Below are 24,519 nucleotides of genomic sequence, written 5' to 3'. Positions count from 1 at the left end.
TGTGCGCAATTTTGGAGGTGGAAGATCCTCCCTATTCTACCATTGTAGTTTTGGTGGTCAAGCGACACCCTGTTTTGCCATTGGAGATATCATTCAAATATCTCAATTTGAGTGCTAGATCTGTTATTCGACGTCATTTGGCATTTGCTTGTATCTGCTCGAATCTTGTCTGATGCACATATGTAATCAAGTACTATCATTTGGAGATTAATACATTTTATGCCACTAGCAGTAGCAACTATATGTGGAGTTCTTTGTGTGTGCGGATCTAGTTGAACATAGATTGGATTGGATTTGTCTTTGTATTTTTGGAGGCTAAAGGTTGAGGGATCATTGTGCACAGTTTTGGAGGTGGAAGATCCTCCATATTCTACCATTGTAGATTTGGTGCCTATTCTACCATTGCAGTTTTGGTGGTCAAGCGCCACCCTCTTCTGCCATTGGAGATATCATTCAGATATCTCACTTTGAGCACCAAATCTGTTATTCGACGTCATTCGGCATCTGCTTGTATCTGCTTGGATCTTGTCTGATGCACATATGTAATCAAGTAGTATCATTTGGAGATTAATACATTTTATGCCACTAGCAGTAGAAACTATGTGTGGAGTTCTTTGTGTGTGTGGATCTTGTTGAACATGTTGGTGAATATCACAGTCACTATCTACAACTATAATCTATTACTTCAATAATATATTCTATGCATTGGCAAATATCCTGCATAATCACCATACCTACCTACACTCTTTCCTATCATTATCATATTTGTATAATCTCCTCTCCTTTCCCTCTACACATTCCGTACAATGCTAACCGTTCGTCATTGTCTCACATCACCGTACGACCATAACTATTTCCATCCTTCGTACATCATCCAAATCTTCCCACCATATGAACAACCTCGCTCTACCTTCCATATACATTTCCCTTCATCATACCCTGCACATCTCCTTATCCACACTGTATGGTCACCTACCCCCACTGTACATCACCCCTCACAACCAACTTTTGACAGTCGACCACAGTATGCCTTCAGCATCTCCACCTGTATGGTCTTCCCTCCATAGTCACCATACACCTCAATATCATTTCATACTATATAGTCTTTGCAATTCCCATCCAAGAGTTAACCTTACCGCACAGACAAGCTGTGAGCATTTTTGAACTTTCTCACTATCAGCAATATCCCCTAGGATCTTAGAAATCAAGAAATGCAATCAAAACTGAAATCTCACACTTACTTCAAGAGCAAAGAGTAAACTTGGACCAAGAAGAAGTTGGAATGCAACTCTTTTCTCCAAAATCAGGTTTTAGAGATGTATTTGCATGTGTAGATCAAATGCTTTGAAAAATTCAAACTCCATCCCTAAATCATGGTTTCTAAGTACAAATGCATGTGTTGAATGATGCAAATGTGTTTGCAAATGCTCTTTCAAATGCAGATCGCACTTCTCCAAGTATATTGCATGTTCAAAAAAGTCTCTTCAAAGGCAAATCAGGGTTTGTAGAGGCAAACACATGTACATGGGAGTGCAGAAAATGTGTTTGTAAATACCTCTTCCTTTAAACGCCTAAGAAAAATGCACTTTAGAAAGTGCTTTACATGTATAGAAATGGAGAGTTTGCATAAATTGGGCTTTACTATCCTCTAAACATGTAATGTTTTTGGATGAAATGCCCAAATCAGGTTTTGAATGAGCAAATGCAGATGTAAAATATGCAATGGTAAGTGTGTAGACTCAAAGTTCAAGACAAAATCGGGGCTTGAATGACTCATTACATGTTTAAAATATGATACATTTATGCACTCATAACTTAGACACCCAAATGGAGAGAGAAGATTATGTCTAAATGTGAACCTGTGAAAATCAGGGTTTATAAGCTCATTTACATATTTAAAATAACCTTTCCAATGCAAATCCTGGTTCATGTTGCATATTTGACTTCCTTTGCAAATCGTGGTTTACATGGTGCTTTACATATTACATAGTTGCCTTCCTAAGCAAATCACTTTCTCCAAGACATTTGCATGTTCCATTTTGCATGTAACAAAGTGAATTGTGGTTTACAAAGTGAAATGCATGTATCCTAACCCAAACAACTTGTTTTGATGAGAAACAAGTAGTTTTACAAACAAAATCGTGGTTTAAGAAACCATTTATACATTGCATATTCAAAAACATGTAACATGCAACATGTAATTGGTACAAGAAGGTGCGATTTGCTTCTTTTTATGAGAAAGTATAGGCAAAAATGGTGGTTCATGATGCAATTAATTACATGTGCATGAGACTTGCATAACTTAAAGTTCTGATTTAGCACATGTTCAATTGATTCACTTAAGTGAATCTCACTTTATAGGGTCCATTACATATTTTACACTTAATATTTTACATGTCGTGTAAATATGTTCAAAAAGTGAAATTTTCACTTCAATAATTTAATTTAAAACATTAAAGTGCAACTAAAAATAAAATTAGATCAAAAAGTGAACTATATAACTTAAATCACTTAAGTTATGACTTAAAATATAAAAAAGTGCAAGTATATAACTTAAAAACATAACAAAAAGTGATTTTAAGTCATATATTTCAAAACGTGCAACATAACATCAAATTATAAGGCCCAATATTTAAAATATGCATTGGGGGTTCTAAACCCCACTTACAAATGCACGTAAACCTTAATATCTTTTGATTGACAACTCCAATTAAGTCCCAAGTTAGCTCAAAATGAGGGTGTGACCGAAAGCAAGAGATTAAAAGAAATAAAAAGATAAAAGCAATCGAAACATACACTCAAAAACGCAAAAAGGACTTTGAAGGCCTCAAAAATCAAATACAGGCTAACAAATTGAAAAACAAAAAGGACTTGATGAGAGACTTCTATAAAAAGACTCATTGTATGGATTGGGAATAATTGATTGATCAATCGTCACCAATTGAATAGTGAGTTACCTTAGAGAAATAGGAAACTTAATTAGAAAAGTTAAGTAGTGTTGCCTCCATTTTGTGATCACAAAATAAAGGACAACAATTTCAAAAGCTCAAAGTTCAAAAACACTTAGAAGAATGAACAATCCCTCAAGCTCAAGACTTGAAACCCTTGTTCCAAATTTCTCTTCACACAACAAAAGCAAATAGCAAGTCATGAATGAACTGATTTTCTCTTGCCTTGGCTTTTTATAATATTTCAAGACAAATCAATTTGTATCTTCACATATACACTTCTCATAACTTAAAAATTACTTAGCTTTTGATACTATCTTCTTTTATTGCACTTCAATGATAATATTCAATTATATCCCTCTTTTGATACACAAAATAAAGTATACTTTATTAAACAACCATATCTCCCTTTTAAATAAAGCGCACTTATATTATATCATTGTAATGCACTTTAAATGACTTTTAAGTCATTAAGTGGCCTCACTCACATAAAAGGAAAATATAACTTTATAATTGCAATTTATCATTTATTATTGATAAACGTATTACTTTAGTAATAATTAAAATAACTCCAAAAATTAATCATTATTTCTTGTTTCCATCTAAACCTAGGAGTTAACCATTGTATTTATTATGCATCCAACTACCTTACTAAACCGAGTAAGGGTTCCTCTCTAACATCTACTGACTTACTATATATAGTGAGTCCCTGAAACATAGTCAATTGGAAAAGTTTGCTAATATCCAGTCCAAGTGCACTACCAAAAATAGCACCATGGGCATAATTAACTTACTATAAATAGTAAGTCTCTCAAACTAACCCAACTAATGAATGTGTCAATCACTATTCATACCAAGACCATGGGTGCCCCTATCAGATATAGAAACTCTTCAACAATGACTTACTATAAATAGTCAGTCTCTGAATAACTACTCTAGTCAACAATATTGAATCTCAGCACTGCCACAAAGTTGTCAAATACCCTACTAAAGATAGAAACCCTAAATTTCCCAAAAAAAGACAATTACTATAAATAGTAAGTGCATCAATCTGACTCAAAAGAAAAGCAATCCTAAACGAGCTTGATCACTGAAGTGGGAATTGACCTCCAACTTTGCCAACTAGACCCTCTGAACAACTCCATTAAATGCCTATGAGAGTCAGGAAATAGGCTAATCCTCTGAAAGATGACACTCACAAAAAAGGAGACATGATAGATAATTCATCCAAGCCCGAGACTTGGCATTAGCTATAGATTCAATTATGGTTTCAAAATTCTTCAATAGATAGCTCCCTCGACAAATTCATAACATCCTCATTAGAAACTTTTTTAGGGATCAATTTAATACATTGATCCATCTTTAGCTATATCCTCTTGTTTATGCTCTAACGTAAATAGGGATTTGCAAAAATCAAAGAATGCTTTACCAATTCCCTCAAGGTTATCTGTCAGACCTCCATCCAATGTAATCTCCTCAATCCTTTCTCTTTTTTGTTTTTGCCTGATAATATTGAAGAAGTAATTTATTTATTTTTTTGCCATTTGGAATGTTCAATGCCCTTGTCACCTTTTTTTAATGCGTCATGAAGTAAGTATTTAGACTCTAAATTGACATATTTGTCCTAATCTTTTTTTAGGACATTTTAATATTCAGTATAAACAAAAAAAAAAACTTATAATGGAAAGCATTTAGGTAAGTCTTTAGAAACATGGGTTTTGTGGAGACAACCTAATTTTCCCTTGCAATGTGATGGCAAATAGGTGAGAATGGATCCCAAAAAGATTAAAGCTATAATGATCATCCCACCGCTCAAAAATTTCAAAGATTGGCCATTTCCATGGTTTAGCAAACTTTTGGAAGAGGTTCATTTGCAACAATATAAGTGCATCATTGCTTAAATACATAAAAGGAAAGTCTTTTGCTTGGACTTAAGTGACTACGAGAAGTTTTGAGAAGCTTAAAATGGAGGTGATGAAAGCTTCAATACTTGTGCCATACTTTGAGATGATATCTATACTAAAACATGATACTTCAATAGTAGCCATATTTGGCATGTTGAATCAAGAAGGAAAGTCGGTTGCCTCCTTTAATGAAACCAAGAGGTATGGAATTTACGATAACAAATTTTATTCAATTGTTTAGACATTTAAACAATGGAGGCACTAGTTGTTGCACAGAAAATCCGTCTTGTTGACTAATAATTAACCATTAAAAAATATATATTCTCGAGCCAAACTATTGCATAAGCATCCCAAATGGATCTCCTTTTAAAAGTTTATATATTTTTCATACATGTGAGATACAAAACTAATGTGATAGCTAATGTTTAATAGGTGTCACCTACTTGTCTCAAAATGAAATTGTCCAGTTTGAAGAAATGAAGGGATCACATTCAACCGACAAATCCTACAACTGCAAGAAATTGAGTTTTTCAACAAATACTTATTGACAATATATTTCTATTTAAAAGACACCAGCTTTATATTCTCACTGTAGTGCCTCTCCCATTTGACTTATGTAAGTCATCTTGATGGATGCAACCTTGTTGATCTTTTTTTGTGATGGATCATGATTGTGACCATGAGTGGTCTACACCGTAGAGGTGATTTGATATATGTTTCTGTATCAGTTGCTTTGATTATGCTTATGACTGATTTATGAGATTATGATGTGATTTATGGTTCACTGAGGTTTGTGCCAGTGGTTACCAAGATCGATGTGGTATCATGAGGTTGTTCCGTGATTACCCTGTGATATGTGCAGAGATTGCACTGTGTACTTCTTACCTACTACCTTGGACTAGGTTCCTGTAACAATGGTCAGTCATGTTTGTGACTGTGGTTGCTTATGTATTTTAAGTGCCTTTTTTTATGTTGTGTTAACGACCATTATTAAATGCTTAAATAATTAGAAATGGATTGTCCATGTTGTATTCATTGGTTATGTGCTGCGGATATCTACTTATGTTATGATTTACATGTGAGATGACCTGAGGGTCAGATGAGATACCTTGATTTCAGTATCATAGATGTTAGACTACTATGATGCTCAGTTGATCATATTGCATGATGATGCCATTTTGAGATGACAGTGTGTTTTATGATGAAATCTGGTTATTTGGTATTTGGACATATCTCTGATTATTTTATGAGATGGATTTAATGCTATGGTTATTTACTTCATTCCTATGTTGTTATGCTTTATGCGAACGTGAGTGATGTAAATAGATTATTTTGATATAATTAAATAAATAGTTAAATTAGGTGATTTAATGCATTTATTACTTTGGCTATGTTATTATATGCAATTGCACTTGATCATGTTGTTTAGTGTGCAGGATTTATATCCTTGGTAGTGGCACATGGAGTTAGTGATTCAGCTATTCATATTTTACCAATTTCGTCCTTGTACGGTCGACGTATCCTTGTTTTAACTGATTAATTAATCCTTTCGGTGATTGTTAAATCCGAACTCATTTGCATTATGTGATTAGACCAGTGAGCGTGTCTGTGCATTTAAAGGTTTGCATTGTCGCGAAAGTTGTTAACAAATTTCTGTGTTTTTGGGTTTTCGGGCTTTTTAATTGATTTATTTTAATTTCTGACAGCTTTGCCATAGATGAATTCCTATTTATAAGAATAGCTTGTTTTCGTTTGGGTCGATTTGGGGTTTAACTAGGTTGGCTAGTTATTTTCTCTAATCGATTATTCACTTGAAAAGTGAATAAATATCCAAAAAGGAATTTAATTCCTCACTTTTCACTTTTGAATTAGAAAGTTGGAGAGTAAAACCCAAAATCCTCTTTATTAGGATTTATTGTTTTGTTCGTTGTGGGAGCTACGGGCGTGGGATCATCACAAGGTTGAGCTTGTTGGATCCAGCTCGGGGAAACCTTGGATTGCTGCGATTTTCAGCTACTTCTGCAGGCTATTTATTTTATGGTTTAGATTCTCGTTTTTCCCTTTTGGCTGTGAGGTAGGGCTTTCCTGTTTTATTGTTTCGGCTCAGTTTTTGCTTCTGTTTTTGGTAGTCGTTTGTTTGGAGGCTGAGAACTAGTGTTCCCCTCCGTTTTTGTATGCTAGTTCTAACCGAGTGGGCGGGTACGAACATTTCCCTATTTTTTGGGATGAGGGTTTGGGGTTTTGCACCATTATGCTGGTCGTTTTTGCATACAGTGTCCGAACTTATTTATTTTTGAATTTTTGGGGTTTTTGTACCCAAAGGTCAAATGAGTTTTAGTTTCAAAGTTTTTCAAATTTTTATGGTTTTTACCTCGTTTTGCGCTGCCCTGTTTTCTCGGGTTTTCTTGGCACAAGGTGGTTTGTGGACCTACATGATCCATTTGGATATCAGTCAGCCCACTATTGCACTTTTATGTTGCATTGATGCGTGTTGCACCCGTACTCTCGAATTTGTGTTTGGTTGAGTGATTTGTGTACCTGGTGTTATGGTATCTTTTGGACCTTTGCTTTTGTTTTGTGGACACTAGGATTCGTGTAGAATCCATGCTCCCGAATCAAAGCCGATTGAGTGAGTTCATGATGTTTGGTCTTGTTGCATCATTAGGATTCATGTAGAATCCATACTCCTGGATTGAGGCCGGTTGAGTGATTTCATGATGTATGGTTTTATTGGCTTTGGGATTCGTGTAGAATCCGTCATCCCGAGTTGCTTTCGATTGGGTGTTTTGTTTTGCATTGCATTCTCATCCAGTCCTTGTGTTTTGATCTTCGTGATGGTGGTGCGCCACACACGAGTACATGCGCATACATTTGCCGGGTGACTTGCGAGGCCCGGTCTTTTGTGGTACTTCCGAAAGTTATGATCATTGGGGTTGGGATGGGAGTATGCATGCCCACAAGCACTTGTTGTAGGATGAGCATGGGTAGGGTAGGGTAGGGTAGGGTAGCATATGGAGGGGGCTTCTATCCTGCAACCTAGTGATCATTGTGCCCAGAGGGTTGGCAGACGAAGTTTTAATTAAGTGATAACTAAATGAAATGTGTGATTGGTAATAAAATCTTAAGATAATAAAAATGTGGAGTGCTAGAGCTTTTCCGTTGAGGGATGTTGAATCTGCACAAGTCCGAGCTTGGGCTTTTCGATGCCAAGTGACTCTCCATGATATCAGCCCCTACTTAGTAGCCTATTGAGTGTCTGACCAGGACCTATACTCTTTGCATTGTCTTAGGTTCTTGGTTACAACCATCATACTATTTGGCATGAGTGTTAGCCTTGGATGTTGTGCTTTATGTGTGTTTGTGGTTGGATCATGATCTCCATCAACACGGCGGGTGTGGACCTACAGGTGCCACATGGTTGGGAGGCATAGCTACCTTCACCATTGCTAGGGACCGGTGTACAGAGACGATCTTTTGTCCTAGTGCGACCGTTGCTGGATGTTTTCACTTGATGCTTCGAGTTCCGGAGTATGCTTTCTTGTGATTTATGCTTTCATTGAAATGCTTGGATATCGTGTTTAGATGATGTTAGTTTGTTTGATGCATTCCGATATTATGATGTTTAGCATATGACCAGATGATGTGAATTGCTGTATTGGATTATCTATTGGTTATTGGTTTAGCATGTTAGATTTCCTTAATATGATGATCAACATGTGATAGGTGATGTTATCTATTTGAAGGATTATCTTATGCTTTACTACTAGCATGTTAGATTTCTTTATGCTTATATTGTAGCATGTTTTGTAGTGATGTCCCTATTACAATAGTACCGATGATTTGATCGGTGACTTGGGATGTTACGCGTGGAGGATGTCTAGGATCCATGATGGTCTTATGATGCTATTGACGGTTGGGAGGAACCGCGTACTTAGTTGTTTTGTACATTGCAATGTTGCTTATGTTCACTATGATGTTGCTTTCAGTATGTTCTTTACTGCTTTGGTTTAGATGGATAGATGTTCCTCTTTCCTTGTTGTTTATGCACTCGAGTGTTCATTCCTCGATTTACGTGGATCCGGTACTCCCCAGTGTGGAGGTTTTCATGTTTTTATGCTTTTTATTCTTGTTTTGTTGTCGTGCTAATGTGTTTTCTCGCGTGGAAAGGTAGTTCCTCGCGCGAGAATGTATTTCCTCACGCGAGAATGTATTTCCTCGCACAAGGATGCAAATCTTCGCGCAGTGTGCAACAAATCCTCACGCGAAGCCATGCACTTTCTCACACGCAATGATGCAAGATATCACGTGAAACTTGAGACCAGTGCACTTTCTCGCGCAAGAAACAGGGAGCAGTTAGGCTTGGCCGAGGAAGTTTTGAAAGTTGGTTTTGGACACCTTATTGGATTTCACACCTTTCCAGTTCAAAACAGTCTTTCTAGGGGTTTAAAATTTTAATTCCTTATACTTAAGATATATTTTAATATATGTGATAAATCTTTTGAGATAGGTTTCGGACCTCTTCGAGATAAGATAAAGATTCTAGGAAATTTCAAGGCTTCAGAAATTCAGACTTAGCCAAATTTCAGGATTCTACATTTTACCCCAACTTGGTGTTTTGTTGATGAGCGGTCGTTTCTTCATGCCCTCATCATGTGCGTGGTCGTTGTTGGCTTTTGTTTGCGTGTGTCAATTGGGTAGTGGCATTCGGAGATTCGTTGGTTGCCAAGATTGTGGTGAAGTCTTCCGTTGTGATCTTTGTGATCCTTGTATGATGTTGTCATGTGCATTCATAATTGTAAAAAAAATTATCTTGGCTTCAATTGAATCCTTGTTCCAAGGATCTCTGGGCGGGGCATTACACTCACAAGGTCTAAGAGACAAAAATTGATAAGGTAAGTGCATTCAAATGTTTTGTGGAGACACATTGGAAGCGACAAAATTTAAGAGCCTTGTAAGTAAAATTGTTTTACCTCAACTGAGAAAAAGATGCAAATAGGATTGCTTTTGCATGTAGAATTTCTCAAGTTTATAAAGGTGGATAGCAAAATAGGAATTTGTACAAACCTTTGCGTATACCTAAGGGATCATAGATTGAAATCTTGATGGATTTTCTGATAGAATTTCCTTATTCTCGAAGAGTTAATGATTCTATTTTGTTGATGTGCATCAATTATTTAAGATGGCTTACTTTGTTCCATGCAAAAAGACTACTGATGCAAGTTAGCTTACTCATTTGTTTGTTAAAAAGATCTTTTTCTTGCATGGACTGCTCAAGACCATTACTAGTGAATGTGTGGGAAGGGCTTTGAGTGATTTTTGGAGAACTTTGTGGAGAAAATTTGACAGTAAACTGCAGTATAGTTCAGCCTATCACCCTTCAGTGAATGGGCAAATGGAGGTGATGAATAGAAGTTTTGACAACTAGCCTCAGTGCCTAGTTGATGAGAACCCAAGGCAATGGGATTTGGTTTTGGGTCAAGTTAAAATTTTCTTTTAATTGTAGTGGATCTATAGGTCTTCTTGTAAGTCTCCCTTCCAAGTTGTTTTTTGGATTAATCATGAGGGTTGTTGATCTCATAGAGGTTCCTGGAGGAAGAAGAATTAGCCAAGAGCGGTGAACTTTGTGAGGCATACCTAGGAGATGTGTTAATAGGTGAGGCATCAGATGCAACTTAACAGTGAACACTGGAAACAAAATGCAAATCTGCATCAGAGAGAAAAGGTGTATGAGGAGGATGAGAAAGTCATGGTTTTACTTGCATAGACATGTCAAGCAACTTACAAAAATTAAAGTAAAAGGATATTGGCCTTACAAACATTTAAAAGAAAATCAATGAGAATGCCACTATGATAGACTTACACAAGATTTTGTTACCAGACGTCTATTTAATGTCACAAACTTTACCTCTATCATTCAAGTTGTGAAGAAGTTCAAGATGAGAACATACTGGGAGTTTTGACCACACAACTGTAAGGGTTAAAAAAGGAGCAGATTAAAGAGATGGTTGCTGTTCGTATTTGTGATTGCGTGGTTTCCTTAACTCCAATAATACCTGGGGAAGATGAGTAACTGTACTTTTGTGATGTGTCCTCTACTACCCATCAGTTTTTTATTTATTTGATAAATTGACATTTACGGTATATTTGGGGCTCCCCCTCTTTTATTCTCATTTTTTAACTTTTCTGGTTTATAAATGGAATTTTTGGTCTGGGCATGCCACTGTGAAAAACGAAGGAACTTGCTGTTGTGCTGAGGCAGAGGGATAAAAGGATGATTACCCACTACTACTTTGCTGTATGCTGTATTTCACTCTGTGTCTATTTTGAGTTGCTAGTTTTAGAATTAATTGTTGAAGAGTTAAACGAGATGCTACTTAGTGTCATCTTTATTTACTGTTTTGATCCATTATCAGTTAGAGCGTAGTAGTTACCTCGCAGCAACAGAGTTGTCTGTCTCCATTATCAACTACAGTTCACTGCAAAAAGACCTCACAGAGAATATTCTATGCCTGTTTATACTTATAACAGTATCCTAAAAGGTGAAATATCTAAATGTACCTACCTTTTTGATATCTAAGAATTGAAGTTCTAAAGGTTAAATGTGTGTTGGGTTTTATACAATGTGACTTCTCTTTGTAGCTCAGAAAATTCTATAATCATCGTCATTAGAGCGATTTCAATTATCTCTAGGTATTTGTAAAAACAAATTATAGTTCATCAATATCATCTCTAGGCACTGTTATACGAGGTGTTTCTATATAAAAGCAGTTCGCTTGATCTGAATACATCATATTCAACTAATTTTGAGGCTATACAAACTCTGTTGTTCACATCCTCTGGAATTTAAAATACGATTCATTCAAATTTAAATCTTATATTTGTATGAAAGACCAGGGAATTAATGACCACAACTCACTGAGGACCTGCTCTGTACATTTTGTGAGTTATGTTGTCTATTTGAAGCCTGGGCAACTCATTTTAAGTTTTAATTTATACCTAATGAGATTAGTCTTAGTCTTGAAAGCCCACTACAATTCCTAATCAGAATGGGGCTAGGTTTAAATCATACTTCATTTGCTTGCTAATCTGTGAGAACAGAATTCTAAGATTCCTTACATAAAGTTCTGTTTGTGCGGCATTTGATGTGCATATGGGTAAAAATCGAAAAGGGATACCGAATTAAAACTTGAATAAAATCCCCACAAAACTGACTCACTGACACTGAACAGAAACTCATCACTAGAAAATTGGTTACCACTTGAAGAGACAATCTGGTGCTTAAGTTTAAACATACAAAATGAACAAAAACATTCGAGTATATGATATTTGCAATTATCAATCCTAAAAAATTAAAGGTGATAACTCTTACATTTATGTTTTTCTTCTTCCACATAATCTTCAAGTCCTGAGACTGCAGAGAATACTGTAACAGAACATAAAGGTTAGATGTCTCAGCATTTCAGGAAGCCCCTTTTTGGAAGCCTTTAAATTTAGCACTTAGAATTTGAGTATAATTGGAAGATAATGTTTTAGTAAACAGATATATTCAAGAAATCAAACAGACCAGAAAGGGCTGGAGTTAGTACTCCATCTCCAATGACCATACAAATGCCTAACAAAGCCATCACTAGCAATGCAACCTGAAATTTTTTATACTTTTCAAGCATTATTTTTATTCTTGTCCTGTTGCTTGCGTCAGAGGGAAGATGCATTTTATATGTTGAAAGTTCCTCATCAGCAGTTTGCTGATTTGGGAAAAGGCTGACTTTGGCATGCCTGCATAATAAAGCATACAATGAAAATGTTCCACCTGCATCATTAAACAATATTGGGAGATCATATAAGTTAGCACCAAGTAGCATAGATAGCGATTAATATGGAAAACTCTCTTCCATGCCAAAGGACATGCAACAGTCCACAAAAGTATAAGCACTTGATTTTTGAATACCATGTTGCAGATAGCAAAACTAAGATGAGATACCTAATGGAGTTGGACATTCAACCAATGTAGCTTCACATTGTAATCAGCTATTTAAAATACAATACGGAGAAGAATAAAATGTCACAATTACAAGAAAAGGGCAATTGCCCATTTCAGAATGTACCTTCCCCATTGTCATCAGCTTTGAGCACTAAAAAGACGTATTTGAATAAAGGAACCAAAGTTAATGTCCAGAAAACAAAGGACAGGGCTCCATATATCTCTTCATTTCCACTAGAGTGTTGAATGTCTTCAGCAAAAGTACTTCTGAATACATAGAGTGGTGAGATACTTAAATCCCCATAAACTACGCCAAGACTTTGATATGCCAAGGTCAAAACAGTCTTCCAAGATTCCTTCTGCAGAGTATCACAAGGACCAAAATGATTTTGTGCTGTAAGGACAAAATTCTCCACAAAAAGCCCTAAGACATAGTTTGTTGTTGTAAGTTACAAATACTGTCATGGCAATGCAAAACTACAAACAGATTTTTGCATTCATGTATAGTTCTGATACAATTCATAGAATCATGGATTTCACAATGAAGACGTTAAGATCTCTCTGAGAGTTTGCATGTTACCAATAGATTGTTAATCTTAGAAAGGCCTCTGCGTGATTTCAGTCATAACTGGAGAAAAGTAAAATTGATTTGCACTGTAAGATGATTCAGATATAAAAAGAATAACAACATGAATAGCATATATCCACGATATTTGAAATAACAAAATCAAGGTATTTTTAACCAGCCTAAAGAGTACAACCCTAACATGAGAAGCTTAAAGTTGATCAGGTCTTGAAAACATGGCATTTGGTTGTCAAATGTGGACTTAAAAGCAGTGTAGAACTTTAGAAATACAGCAACTACCTGTGGATCGAATATATCTGGCATCTGGAAACATCAAAGCTGAGAAAAACTGTTGAGTAAAGCCCTAGATTGAGTCACCTCTTTACTGGATATCATTTTTTTTCCCTAGGAAGTCTGAAATGAGCCTAGCTCAAAACTGATCACAAATTGCCTTATTTGTTACTTGTGAAAAATAGTTCTACAATTACTATGCAAGCTCCTCAATGAAATATTAGGCTTTCTTTCACCTTTTAATGCATTTAGATAAACAACTAAGAGAATATGATGCATCTACAGCCAAGCCACCTTTACAAGATCTGAATACAAAACTATTATTTGTAACAATCTACTAATTCTCCTCATCCAATACAATGCTAATATCAAACCCAAGACTCTGGTATTATATATATGAATGAATGCTTAATCTGATAAGACCTCCACCTACAGCAGTAGCATATAAGATGCATGAATGAACAAGGGAAACCTGGTTATGTTGCGGCCTCCTTAAAGTATTTGATTCTTTAGAATGAGGTTGCTGAACAGCTCCAAAATGATGTGCCCAAAATGATGCCCTAATGACAAGTAATGATACGTTCCTGCAACAGGTGCCTGTAGCAAACACCCAACTTATTCTTCCTCTTTACACCTGGCCCTTGGCCACAAATTCGGCACAATGAAGTGATTGAAATATCACCTCCAATCTGCAATAATTCAGGTGATGTCTCACACCCTCAAAATTGCTATCATTGGGAGTTTCGTTCCCAAAGACAATTGATTATTTGCAGGCTCTTGGCTCCACAAATACACATGCAAATGTTAATATCAAATCCGGATGCCTTCCCATGAGGCTCTCTCCTCTATTTATTTTATTCCTGCCCCCCCTTCTAGAAGAATCATAAGTATTATCTTATTGCACTATTCTAGATGCTTCCTCCTTTCTAACAATAATTAGCTATGCTTCTCGACGATTCCCTTTTCATAATATTAAATTAATTAAATATAAAGTCATCTTTTAATTTTAAAATTATTTAATGACTTTATAAGAAATTAATTTAATTATTTCCACTTAGCCTTTGAAGGACGAAAGTCTAAGAACTCTGTTGAGAGGCTAAAAAGATGGGGACATTATAGTCCGCCCCTCTGGAAATTGCTTGTCCCCAAGCAATCTCAACTCTGAATGTTGTAGAATCTCTTCACTCTCCCATGTAGCATCCTCAATAGGTAGGTCCTTCCATTTAATCAAATATTCTCTAATGACACGGCTCCTCAACTGCTTCTCTCTAAAATCTAGTATAGCCTCTAGTATCAAAATCAACTTACTCTCATCATCTAAGGGTGGTAGAACTGCAAAAGGAGCCACATGATGTCCCAATGCCTTCTTCAGGCGTGATACATTGAAAATATTGTGCACTTTGCTATCTGCCACAACTCTAGCTTGTAAGCCACTTCACCCACACGCCTAATGACCCAGAAGGGTCCATAGTAACATGGCTTGAGCTTCTCTGCACCACTCTTCTTGAGAGTAGACTGTCTGTAGGGTTGTAACATCAAATACACCATGTCTCCAACCTCAAAAGAGCGTTCCACTCTCTTCTAATCTGCATACTGTTTTTGTTGGTTTTGTGCCTTTCGGATGTTTTCACGAAGAGCCCTCATGATATCTTGATTTTCCTGTAACATGTCTCCAGCACTAGGCACTCTACTATCACTTATCAACAAATCAAGAAAGATAGGCGCCTCATAACCATACAAGGCCATGAATGGTGTCATCTGAATAGAAAGATGGTAAGTGGTGTTCTAGCAGTACTCACAAAGGTATATCCACTCAACCCATCCTTTTTGCTGCCCAGCAATATAATTTCTAAGGTACCCTTCCACCCATTTGTTGACTATCTCTGTCTGTCCATCTGTCTGAGGGTGGTAACTAGTACTCGGAGAAAGCTCGGTCCCACACAATCTGAAAAGTTCCTTCCAAAAATTGCTCATAAACTGACTGTCTCGGTCACTAACAATGTTTTGTGGTAATCCATGCAATCTAAACACCTCATGAAAAAATAGTTCAGCAACCTGTGTGGTTGAATATGAAATAGTGACTAGGAAAAAATGTGCAAACTTGGTCAAGCGATCAACCACCACATAAATGCAATCCTTGCCTTGCACTTTTGGCAATCCTGTGATGAAGTCCATAGATATGCATTCCCATTTCCTATTTGGAATTGGAAGTGGCTGTAATAAACCAGCAGGATATGTATGGTCTTGTTTGTTTTGCTGACAAACAACACACTCCCTCACATATCATAGAACATCAGATTTTAGTCCCTTCCAAGTGAACCTCTCCTGAACTTGTCAATAAGTTTTGAAATACCCAGGATGGCCTGCCAATGGTGAATCATGAAAGGACCTCAATACTATGTTCTTTACTTTTGATCCTGGAGTCAAGAAAATCCTCCTCTTGTAAATGATAAGATCATTCACCACCGTGTACCTATCATCTTGCAGTGACCCATCAATAATACCTGAAGCCCAAAAATCCTTAGCATATTCTACCACAATCAAATGACTCCAATCCTCTGAAACCTCAGCCATAGAGCTCAAATGTGGTCGGCGAGACAAGGCATTAGAGACTATATTCTATGAACCTTTGACAAAAGAAATGTCAAAATCATAAGATTGCAACTTGCTTACCCACTTCTACTAACGGTCATTAAGATCCCGCTGCCCAAGGAAATGTCTCAAGTTATTATGGTCTGTTTTAACAACGAACCTACTGCCCACTAAGTACTGCCTGAATTTGGCCTATGCATGCATAATGGCCAACATTTCCTTGTCATATATATTGTAGCTCCTCTCAGGGCCTCTCAGCTTCTTGCTCTCATATGTAATTGGATGTTTGTCTTGCATAAGGACAGCTCCAATCCCCTCACCTAAAGCGTCACACTGCAACTCAAAGGGTTTAGTGAAATCAGGCAATGCAAGCACTGGGCAAGTAGTCATAAGTCGTTTGAACATCTCAAAGCATTCCTGTGCCTCATGAGGCCAAACAAAAGCCCCTTTCTTAGTCAAATCTGTAAGTGGTGCTACATGGCGAGAATACCTATTGACAAATCTGCAATAGAATCCACATAAACCCAAAAATCCTCTAAGTTGTGTCAGATTCATCGGAGTAGGCCACTCAACAATTGCCTTGACCTTATCTGGATCCATCCGAACTCCTTCTGCACTAATCATATGACCTAAATACAATAATTCTGTCATGCCCAAGTCACATTTAGATTGCTTGGCATATAGAGATTCGTTACCAAGAATACCCAAAACTATGTCAAGATGTGCAAGATGCTCTTCCCATGTTCGGCTATAAACCAAGATATCATCAAAGAAGACTAATACAAATCGCCTCAACTGTGAATGAAATACCCTATTCATAGTAGACTGGAATGTAGCAGGGGCATTAGTTAGCCCAAACAGCATAACCACAAACTCAAAATGTCCACAGTGGCAACGGAAAGTTGTCTTCTCAATATCTTCTTCCCTCACACGAATTTGGCGGTAACCCGATCTCAGATCAATTTTGGAGAAGTACTTGGCACCATGCAATTCATCAATCAATTCATCAATCCTTGGAATGGGGTATCGGTTCTTGATTGTTCTCTTCTTAAGCATTCTATAATCAATACACATCCTCAGAGTACCATCCTTCTTTCTAACTAATACTACTGATGAAGCAAAAGGTGACTTACTTGGTCTAATATGCCCCATAGCTAGCAACTCCTTCATAGTTTTTTCTATCTCATCTTTGAGCCGCTTAGGGTGCCTGTAGGGAGTGACTATCACGGGCTTAGCACCCTCCTCCAATTCGATGATGTGTTCTATCCCTCTATCTGGAGGTCTACTGAGTGGAATCTCGCTAAAGACCTATCATGCTTGATCCTCAACTCTTGTATATCAGGATGATAAATAGGTTTTTGCTGCTTTTCCTGTGTTGGCTTCAAAACACAACCTGTTGCCCACTCAACCATGTCATGACGCAAGAGATGTTCCATTTTCCTGAGAGAAATAGTTTTGCAACTGGTGTCTCTGAGTGCCTTCAACACATGAGTTTTTCCATCCATCTCAAATCTCATTTCCATCTCACGAAGGTTGAGGGTGAATATTCCTATGTCATGTAACCATGTCATTCCCAAAACCATATCTATGTCTCCCATGTTCACCACATAAAAATCTGCCTTGAACTCATAATTATTCAAGCACATGGGCAATTTTGAAATCATTTTGTCACACCTAAGAGTGAAACCATCAGCAACCTTAACTCAAATTCCCTCAAACTTCTCAGTGTGTATACCACGCCTCTCAACAAGCCTAGTATCAATGAAATTGTGTGTCGCACCTGTATCAAGAAGAATAATAATCTTTTGACCAGCAAGAACCCCTCGCATCCTAAAAGACCCTTCTTGCTGAATACTTGTGAGACGAGCCTCTTTAAGCTTCACTTCTTCCTCTAATTCTTCATCATGTTCTGATTTTTCTGATTCTAAATCATTAATTTCAGATTGTTGGTATGAATCGGAATCTTCAATTAGTGCCCACATTGCACGATTTGACTTCCCCTTAGGTTTCATTGGGCAGTCATGGTTAATATCATATGGTCCCTTACAATAGAAGCATAGTTTCCTCTTCCTCAAATCATTAAGAATCTCACAGTCAAGCAGAAAAGTAGACTTATCTTTAGCTTTGTCCTCCTTCTTAGGAAACTTCTTGTTGTCACGACTGCAAAATGTTCCCTTTGATGTAAACTTGCTGGTAGGGGCAGCGAACTCCATGCTTCGTGCCTTCTTCATTGCTTCCTGTAGTGAGGGAGGATCGAAAGCTTTCAACCAACCTTTCAATGGCTCCATCAATCCTTCCATGAATAAGAGCACCAATCCTCTTTCACTGATGTTAGGAACCATGACCGATAACTGTTGGAAGTCATTCACATAAGCATCAAGGGAACTATGCTGTTTTAGTTGTGCCAATTCATGGAAACTCACCTCAGGATCTTTGACATCAAACCTTTCAATCAGCCTGTTGGTAAACTCCTCATATGTAGTGATAAGGTTGTGTCTAAGTGTGACTAACCCATGATATCACCACTCGTAAGCAGCTCCTTCAAGATGTAATGTGGCAAATCTTATGGCATCCTCTTCAAGCATTGGTCTCAAAGAAAGATAATTATCAAGCTTTTGAACCCAAGACCTGGCTATGCATTTGTTACTTCCATCATAGTAAGGCATGGAAATCTTACCAAGCGTTTGTTGATAGCCATTTCTTGGAGCATAGTGATCATTCTGTCCTCCTCTCCTATTCCTTTGCTTCATGAATTGATCAAACATCCATATTTCTCTCATATTAGGAGGGAGAGTGGTATACTCCAAGTAGGCTTGTCTAGCTTCGTCTCCAAAAGAAATAGCTGGAGCAGCATGTGGTTGTTTTTCTCTTTGTGTAAAGGTGGGAAAAAGAGGCCTAGAGGCTGATCCTCTAGTGTCTTCCGCACGATGTATAGACCATTCCTCATTATCTCCACTGTGGTCAGCTGTGTTTTGGTTTTGAGTAGCTGTGTTGTGATTTTGAGTGGCTTGCTAAATCAATTTTGCTAATAAGCGTGACATCATATGAAGCATGGTATCAAATTTCCTTTCAGCTCTTGCATCCCTATTTTCTTCTTCTACCATATTTTGAACTATTTTGCTAGTATTTCTTTCTCTTAATGCTTCTGAGGATGTATCCCCTTCAACCTGTGGATTCTGATATTTTTGTTTCCGTTGTTCCCTGCTATAACATCTAATTTCTCTCTCACTCATCTATTGTTTGACTGATCACAGGATGGCAGGATGAAGGCTCCGATACCACCGAAATGAGCCTAGCTCAAAACTGATCACAAATTGCCTTATTTGTTACTTGTAAAAAATAGTTCTACAATTACTATGCAAGCTCCTCAATGAAATGTTAGGCTTTCTTTCACCTTTTTAATGCATTTAGATAAACAACTAAGAGAATATGATGCATCTACAGCCAAGCCACCTTTACAAGATCTGAATACAAAACTATTATTTGTAACAATCTACTAATTCTCCTCATCCAATACAATGCTAATATCAAACCCAAGACTCTGGTATTATATACATGAATGAATGCTTAATCTGATAAGACCTCCACCTACAGCAGTAGCATATAAGATGCATGAATGAACAAGGGAAACCTGGTTATGTAGCGGCCTCCTTAAAGTATTTGATTCTTTAGAATGAGGTTGCCAAACAGCTCCAAAATGATGTGCCCAAAATGATGCCCTAATGACAAGTAATGATACGTTCCTGCAACAGGTGCCTGTAGCAAACACCCAACTTATTCTTCCTCTTTACACCTGGCCCTTGGCCACAAATTCGGCACAATGAAGTGATTGAAATATCACCTCCGATCTGCAATAATTCAGGTGATGTCTCACACCCTTGAAATTGCTATCATTGGGAGTTTTCGTTCCCAAAGACAATTGATTATTTGCAGGCCCTTGGCTCCACAAATACACATGCAAATGTTAATATCAAATCCAGACGCCTTCCCATGAGGCTCTCTCCTCTATTTATTTTATTCCTACCCCCCCTTCTAGAAGAATCATAAGTATTATCTTATTGCACTATTCTAGATGCTTCCTCCTTTCCAACAATAATTAGCTATGCTTCTCGACGATTCCCTTTTCATAATATTAAATTAATTAAATATAAAGTCATCTTTTAATTTTTAAATTATTTAATGACTTTAAAAGGAAATTAATTTAATTATTTCCACTTGGTCTTCGAAGGACGAAAGGCTAAGAACTCTGTTGAGAGGCTAAAAAGATGGGGACATTACAGCCACTTATCATGTTGGAAGAGATTGCTGCTTCAGCACTATCTTGGTTCTTAAATCTCATTGAAATCTGGCTGTTGAGACTATTGTTTTATGGGTGTATTCAACAAGGAATCAGGATGGTTCTGGTTCATAAACTACTATTGTGGAAGAAAAAGTTGAAGAAAAAACATAACCTGGGAGAAATTTTGTATCTGAAAAGGGCTGTGAACACTTCAATACCAAACAAGAAATCATTTTCAATTACACATTATAAAAGCTTAGGTAGTTTCTTGGGTCATTTGACTCATTTACAAACCTGCCACCAATTGGTGTACAAGATCCCCTCTGTGGAATCCCATAATGAGTAATTTTTCCATTTATCTCACATATAGTTTCACGCTGGGTGTACATACTCTAATCCCAGGTTTTAACTGTTAGACCAGGTCAGGCTGCATATGATTATGTACACATCAAATCAAACATGTTTCTAGTCCTTGAAGTATTTTAAGATTGGCCAGGTTTCTAGTCCTTAAACTATTTTATGAACAGCAGTGACGGCTTGATAGGTACTATTCAGGTGATCTGTTTGTGAAAATCACAAGTAATACTCCCAAACTCATCTGAAAATGCTTTTGTATTTACGTTTTGATAAAGCATGAGAGATAGTCTGCTATTTGTCCATTTTGGGGGATTAATATGTATCTATGAACTGTTTATGGTTTCCAAATATGGAACTAAGTTGTCTTTCTTCTAATCTGTATGAGCTGATTATGCAGCTACTCTTTTATATGTCTTAGGCATTTGTTGGGTATCAATATGAAAATTCTGTTTGTAAAAACAAAATTGATCTGTAACTCACTTCCATGTAATGAAAGGTGATATAATTATAGATTCAATTTCCATGTGACAAATTGAAGTCTGTAAGAAAAAGTAAGAACTATCCATTGAAATTTATTATACACAATTTTGAAATCAAACACCTGAAGATGGAAGAATGAAAACAATGTATTAGTAAGAGGAAAAACATAAATACTTTCAGTATGGGTTTGCTCAAAAGGCAACCTGAACCTGAACAGGTTTGTATGTGCTACTCTCTGGGTTCACCCATGGCTCTTCCCAGGCTTGTGGATCCACCCTAGGTTCACCCATCCTATACCTTAAAGGCTCTCTGATCTTTGGTTTCATTGCTTATTGTTTTCTTTTTTCTTTTTTCTTTTTAATGAGTAAGCTTATCATAGAAAATTCTATGGACCGATTGTCAAGAGGACCCTCAAGCTCAAGTATTAACTTTTCTAGTCAGATATAAATGTTTTGGAGCTAGTGTGGGTTCTGTGGGATCTGCTAGTTTAGCTAAAGATTTCAGTCTCTGCCCCTTTCAGAGACACAGGCCTTGCTCAAGGAGAAAGGTAAAGAAACCCTCGCAATTCTCCCCTTAAGATGTCTAGGGTAAGTGAATCAAGAGGGAAGGTGATTTAGAAATCCAAACAATGGGGGAGGTTCATCCCTGCCCTTCAAGAACTCAGGGAAACAGGAAAGAACAGGAGTGGGGAATTCATCCTGCTTCCTAGAATCCCTTGACACAGAAGGCAAACCCACAAGCACTGGGCAGAACCATAGGCAGACCCAAGAAGAACTTTCCACAAAAAATAATTAAAAACATTTTTTCTGACCAGATGCAAAAATCGGACCTAACCAACCCCAACTAAGTTAAGAAAATGACTTGGAGGGGACATGAAGCATTGGAATGTAGTGCCAAAGCAACCGGACTAGAATGCATTTTTGTTGAGCTTTCCTTCGTCTTGATCAAGAATGAGGAGCAGAAGGTCGCTACACAGAACTTGTCTGGTCAAGCTATTGGCAGCGACATTCACTGCTTGTGGTTCCAAAAAACCAGAGATGCAAACACTCTCAGTCTCAATGAAGAGCACTATGATAATTTGCATCAATTTTCCATGTGTACTTGCACTAAGAATTTTAATTTGTTTGTTATTAAATAATCAATTAGCAAATTAAGTTTTTTATTTGTGTTTTATTTTCATTTATATACAGGACAGCCAAACCCAGAAATACTGAATCAGGGGAAAAATATGGGGTCCTGAATTCGTACTGAAACTCTGGAAAATATACATAAAACTAGTTGGGCTCTTGTATTTGAGATCTTATTCCCTTGAACCTATTGAACAAGGAATTCATTGATCTGGACTAATTTCAGTCAAGGTATCATACTAGTTGGAAAAGAAATGCCTAGATAAACCATAACACGTCAGGCATCATTTTCCTCAAAAGCTATTTGAAAAGTCAAAAGCTCCGGAAAGAGCTTACCTCCATCTTTGCTTCTACCCAATAGAGGCAAAAGCGGGATTAGGGAAGATGGACATGACCAGGAAATTAAGAGTTAGATCACATACACTCCACAGCAAAGAGGAAGCATAAGCCATATCATGCCGTTAACCCAGTATATGAGATTAAACAATGCCACGGACGTTAATGGTAATTTCATCTATATTAGAAGCCTGGGAATGATGACTTTTAATGTCCTTTAACTCAAAACACTCTGTAAAACCTATCAAAAGTGTGTAGTTGTTTGGAAGATTATTCATAGAGTTTGTATCATAATAATTTCTCAAAACCTTTCTTTGATTTCCTTGATTTCATATTTTTATGCAGTTGTGCCCAAAGGCATTGGATAGTAATCAGATTGAAAGGGAATGTATTTCATTTTTACTTTGTTTATGTTACATGCCTAAAGTTCTGTTGTTTACCACATGACCTATCTGAAAAAGATGAAGGGAAGGATGACCTTCTAGATTGCCAAGAGAGAATAACAGTGGTCTATCAATAATTGTCCTTCGTTTTTGGTCTGCAAAATCTCTGTTTCCTTTTGGAGCCTGATTACCTCATGTGGATAGGTGGAATGCTCTCGTTTGAACAGGTGGGATGAGAGACAAGATTCGTAGCACTGACGATTCAGTTTATCAGGCAGTGATAGCAGAAAATGTACTGGATGAGCTAAACTGCTTAGGAAAACCTTGAAACAAGCATGAACACTACTAAAACAACTAAATCAATAAGGATCACGAAGTGGGTAGACCATTCAAAAGCAAGATGAATCTAGACCGCACCCAAGTGTTGCATTGAAAGTCTGCTAACAATGCGCCACAAGTAACTAGGATAGAGCATTGTTAAAAATCGTGAGCTCAACCAATTCAACAAATAAATAGATTGTACCAACCTTTCGGCTATCCTCTTTCAAACCTGCTTGTGCCTCCTCGTCCATTTCAGGGAACACTGTCTAGACCAAGAAGAAAATGGAAGAAAAAAATACCATAGAGATTATGATCAAGAACTAATATATCTTAGCAATGAGCAACACAAATTACAATGTAAAATTGTAATCAAAACTTCTTTCGGTCGGTGTCATGTTGCATTATCTGCCTGGATTGAAAACCATAATTCTGTTGACGACAGACGTATGGATCGCTGTCACCATATGTAAAAAGCTCTGTTGATGTGCCATTTAACTAAAATAATTGTTTTTTATGCACTTTTATTGTTTGTGTCGTCGTCGACGTTCTATTCGAGAAAGAAGGATGATGGTCCTTCTGATTTTTCTAATTTGAAGTTGTTTGTTACGCTCGGCAGATTCCTCTGCCTGTTTTGGAAACAAATTACATTGAAATAGCGACACTCTTTCTTCTGGTTCAAGTACTGTTGCATTTTAATCTAAGTATAGAGACAGGTTGAGTTGTGAATGAGATGATGAATAGGTAGGGATTTGACAGCTCCTTGGGCAGGTTTACATGATTTTTGTCTGGTTGGGCTTGCTTTTTAAAAATGTGCAACGGATTCATAGATATAGGTATATTTGGTTTTATACGTTAGATTAATATTATGAGTGTATATATTTATGTTACCAAAAAAAATTGTATTATTATATTTTTGAGGTTTGGGATCATGATGAATGATCTATTCCGATAAAAT

At 37.0% G+C, this 24,519-nt stretch overlaps 1 protein-coding gene across 1 annotated transcript in view; it reads right to left on the bottom strand.

Moving 5' to 3' along the window:
• LOC149574908 (potassium transporter 2-like) overlaps positions 1-24,241 on the bottom strand; it is a 72,846-nt gene extending 48,605 nt beyond the window's left edge. The window contains exons 1-4 of the mRNA XM_089814756.1: positions 23,771-24,241; positions 12,958-13,192; positions 12,417-12,662; positions 12,222-12,275 (exon numbers count right to left, since the gene is read on the bottom strand). Of these exons, the coding sequence (XP_089670882.1) occupies positions 12,222-12,275; positions 12,417-12,662; positions 12,958-13,192; positions 23,771-23,815 (580 nt within the window). The 5' untranslated portion in view covers positions 23,816-24,241. The remainder of the gene's footprint in view (positions 1-12,221; positions 12,276-12,416; positions 12,663-12,957; positions 13,193-23,770) is intronic.
• Positions 24,242-24,519: the final 278 nt, after the last annotated feature.

Source organism: Cupressus sempervirens, chromosome 2, assembly GCF_028749045.1.
Source record: "Cupressus sempervirens isolate cs-2001-9-10 chromosome 2, ASM2874904v1, whole genome shotgun sequence".
Classification (NCBI taxonomy): domain Eukaryota; kingdom Viridiplantae; phylum Streptophyta; class Pinopsida; order Cupressales; family Cupressaceae; genus Cupressus; species Cupressus sempervirens.
Note: the sequence above shows the minus strand (reverse complement) of the source record. Positions and strands in the feature narration are given on the sequence as shown.